The 3,536-nt window shown below is 38.6% G+C and overlaps 1 protein-coding gene across 4 annotated transcripts; it reads left to right on the top strand.

Annotated features, from left to right (window-relative positions):
* The first annotated feature begins 202 nt into the window (after nucleotides 1-202).
* LOC111213545 lies at nucleotides 203-2,683 on the top strand. Of its 4 annotated transcripts, none has more exons than XM_048758656.1 (10): nucleotides 203-456; nucleotides 535-673; nucleotides 787-1,009; nucleotides 1,089-1,170; nucleotides 1,276-1,400; nucleotides 1,485-1,566; nucleotides 1,641-1,758; nucleotides 1,835-1,992; nucleotides 2,104-2,205; nucleotides 2,284-2,683. In XM_048758656.1, exons 2-9 carry the CDS (start codon nucleotides 536-538, stop codon nucleotides 2,156-2,158), a joined length of 981 nt encoding a protein of 326 aa, XP_048614613.1. In that variant the 5' UTR covers nucleotides 203-456; nucleotide 535; the 3' UTR covers nucleotides 2,159-2,205; nucleotides 2,284-2,683. The 4 variants fall into 4 exon arrangements, with proteins under 4 accessions (XP_048614613.1, XP_022571053.1, XP_022571054.1 ...); XM_022715333.2 differs by having other exon boundaries at nucleotides 204-456; nucleotides 1,080-1,170; XM_022715332.2 differs by having other exon boundaries at nucleotides 1,835-2,205.
* The last annotated feature ends 853 nt before the right edge of the window (nucleotides 2,684-3,536 follow it).

Below are 3,536 nucleotides of genomic sequence, written 5' to 3' on the forward strand. Positions count from 1 at the left end.
TCTATATTTGCAATTTTTCATAGCTTGTGGTCAAATATTGCTTTTTTATTAACATCTAGAATCTAATTATATAAAAAGATGTTGCTCTCTCCTGTGATGCCACCTCGGATCCAGCTAGGAAAGTCACTTAATATGCTTGTGACATCTGTCCACGTTTTATTAAAACGAAATCAGGTCTGGGCTGCGTTTTTGTGGCATCGAGAGTTCGTGTTGGGCTTTAAGAGATACGGCCCGGTTGTGCTGCTTGCGCTATACCTAATACAAAATCACGAGAGAACGATATTGTTCTTCTTCTTCGACGCGGTGGCGAAGCAGGGACTTTTGCGATTCCGTTGTCGATCTGAAACGGTGTTATTAATGGCTGCGTCATTAATCAAATTGATTCACCCCACCACGATCCATCTTCAATGCTTGGTCTTTGATGTGAAAGGCGGTCTGAAATCTATATAAATAGATGTGAGTATTTCTCTTCTTGGACTCATCTCCTCTTTATATCTCTTTGCTCTATCTAATTCGCTGTGATATGGCTACCAGAATGTTCTTTTCCGATTTGAAGTCCGGCGGCAAATGTTCGTTCGTCGTCGAGGCTAGGCTGCTACGATACTGGGAGGCTCGGAATGTGAAACGCGGCGGTGAGCTGATGTGGGTCGACATGCTGATGATCGACGTCGATGTAAGTTTATTTCGAGACCGGCGAATCTATTACAGTTTGTTTCCTCTTTTGTATATTTTTGGTTTAAATTCTCTGGCTGATTGTTGTTTCTGTCATATATTGATTCTGTTCAGGCGACCATAATGCAAGCCACCATCTATTCCATCTCCGGTTTCGATGTGGCCAGATGTGCTCAGAGTTACAGGCTTTCCGACTCCCCTTTGCTGATTCGGTTTAATGAGTTAACCGATTTTGAAGAGCTGACCGAGCCGGTTTCTCCCCTGCTTGAAGAAGGATTCCGGTTCCGCAATCAATCTGAGCTCGCCGGATTAGCTAACACGAACACACAGCTCCCAGGTAAAATTAGTTTATTGACATGATCCTTTCTATCAAGCAACCTACTGAATAATGCATTTATCTCTCAAAGACATTATAGGTGAGATCACTTCGGTTAAGAGCACTGTGAGCGATACTCTTGGAGACAAGAACCGTATCATGGCAACTATCAAGCTGGATAAGTATTCTTTAGTTTTAACATTTTTTATTTTGCTGAGTATGCATGCGTTTTCATATGATGTGGTGGACACAAAGTTAATGTAATGTTTAAATCTGCTTATTTGCAGTGAAACAACGGTCACTCTAAGCCTATTCGATGCTCAGGCTGTGTCTTTCCACAATAAACTTGAAGACATGAATGGTGATCCAAGGGTGATTGTCACTACTAGCATAAACCCAAAGATGGTTGGAGGTATTGTGATCTCCCATATAATCTACTTATTTTGTCTGAGATATAATTCATTATAAATCTAATTATATATAATATGATCTGTAGGCGGGTTGTTCCTCAATGCAACATCAGGAACACACATCTACTTTGACATGGAGACAAATGCAAGGGAGGTTTACTTCTACAAGTAAGCAAAAAAAGTTTGTTAAATATCTACGAGTTCATCCATGAATTATTACTGAGATTTGGGTATTTGTTTAGGCTGGTTGCTAGAGAAACTGGAGCCCCACCTGCTGCGCCATTGCTGAAAGGATATCCAAAGGTCGAGACCCTGACCGTATCAGAGCTCAATAGTTTTATAGCCTCTGCATCATCACAGGTATCTTATTTAGAGTTGTGCGTTTCAGTTATTTAGATTATGATACTCGATATATGATCTTTCTCAACGTGTATAGGAAATTGACTTTATTTGCACCGGTAAAGTCGTTCGACTCGACGTGGACAAGGGATGGTGCTATGTTGCCTGCTCCAAATGCAGTAAAAAGTTGCAGCGTACTGTTTCTGCTTTGGAGTGTATGCGATGCGGTAATGCTAATGCTGTCGGGGTTCTCCGGTGCGTATTGTACTCTAAGTATATAATTAGATGTGTCTATACGCATATACATTCAAGACAGTGCTTTGACTTGAAGTATGAATATCTATTATCTTTGTTTATCATGTGGAGTTGGCAATTGCTGATGATACTGCTGAAGGTGCTTTCGTGTGTTTTGATGGTGTGATGACTAAGCTGCACAACCTCAGAGCAAGTGAAGCTGGTTAGATGTTGGTGAGTTATGCTTTATCTTTTATACATGATTATTATAGATAGCTGCTAACATACGGGTGACTTGAATCTGACAACTAGGCTGAGGAAGGTGTAATCCTGAAGAGTCTAGAGTTCCTCCATTTATCACAGACATGGAAGAAAAAACGTACACGTTCCAAGTCAGGGTTAGTTCATACAACTTCACTGCACACCATCAGACATTTACTATCACACGCAGGGCCGTCCCTGCCATAAGACCAGTGAATCTGGAGCTTTAGGCCACAAAATAGTTTACAATTTTTGAGGCCACATTTTTTAATAATGATTATAGTTAGGTTAAAACATTAATTTTTTACCTTTTGGTTCGGTTGGAGCCTTGCATCTTCAAAGTTAAATATGTATGTAAAAAAAAGTTAAATATGTTGGACTTGTAAAGTTTCCACTATTTTTCTATTTTGACATGTGTGTTTCTCTTCTAATTTGAGTAACTTATTTGTTATTCTTTCTATTTTTTTTTCTTTTTGTTACTAAAATAATAATAGTTAAAGAAAAAAAAAATAATAGTTCAAACAAACTAGTGATTTTAATTTATTAAAATATCCACTACTAATCTAATGTTCATCTGAATTTTTATTTATACTTTTTATTTATAACTAAACTACTATATCATTTTATATTTTAAACAAAAAATATTAAATATATTTTGGACAAAAATATTTTTAGAAATTAAATATATGTTACCACATAAATCTGCTTTAGGCCACAAAATCTACTGGGACGGCACTGATCACACGATCCTCAAGGAACATGAGCGGGTTCCAGTTCCTGACTTTGTAGTCAATGTAAGAATGACTTTATTAGTTTTGATCATCTATTAATAATCTTTGTCGTCTACGCAATCATGATTTTAATGTAGAAGCCGGAAAACCGGACTGACATAAACGATAAAATAAAAGCGATGTTAAGGAAATAGGCGAATGTAAAGGGCGAATACAAGAACGATAAGAAATCGTATTCGCAAAGAGACATGGAGTCGAGATATGATCTCTTTCCTTAACTCAAAATATTCGCTCCGTTAGTGAGACGGGACTGTACGAATATAGAGTCCCAGGATACAACCATGGCAGACGAATCACGGCTCACTCGTGATCGCCCTATCGAACTATAAATTCTACGAAACACTCTCTAGACTTACGTTGAGGGATTTGGTGATTTTTTGTTGCGTAAAAAACTTGAAGAGAAATGAAGGAGGAGACGAGTTTATAAAGAAGAGAATACGAGCCACTTTCCGTAACTGATGCCGCACGTGCGCACGTTGGCGGAAATCTCGCGAGGATCTCGGAGGCGAGGCG

This window comes from Brassica napus, chromosome C5, assembly GCF_020379485.1.
Source record: "Brassica napus cultivar Da-Ae chromosome C5, Da-Ae, whole genome shotgun sequence".
Taxonomy (NCBI): domain Eukaryota; kingdom Viridiplantae; phylum Streptophyta; class Magnoliopsida; order Brassicales; family Brassicaceae; genus Brassica; species Brassica napus.

Excerpts from the sequence above, each read along its gene's own strand:
- LOC111213545 (XM_022715331.2), top strand. The coding sequence starts at position 536 with ATGTTCTTTTCCGATTTGAAGTCCGGCGGCAAATGTTCGTTCGTCGTC. Across the intron at positions 1,401-1,484 it reads AAACCCAAAGATGGTTGGAG|GCGGGTTGTTCCTCAATGCA; the intron begins GTATTGTGATCT and ends TATGATCTGTAG. Across the intron at positions 1,759-1,834 it reads TAGCCTCTGCATCATCACAG|GAAATTGACTTTATTTGCAC; the intron begins GTATCTTATTTA and ends CAACGTGTATAG.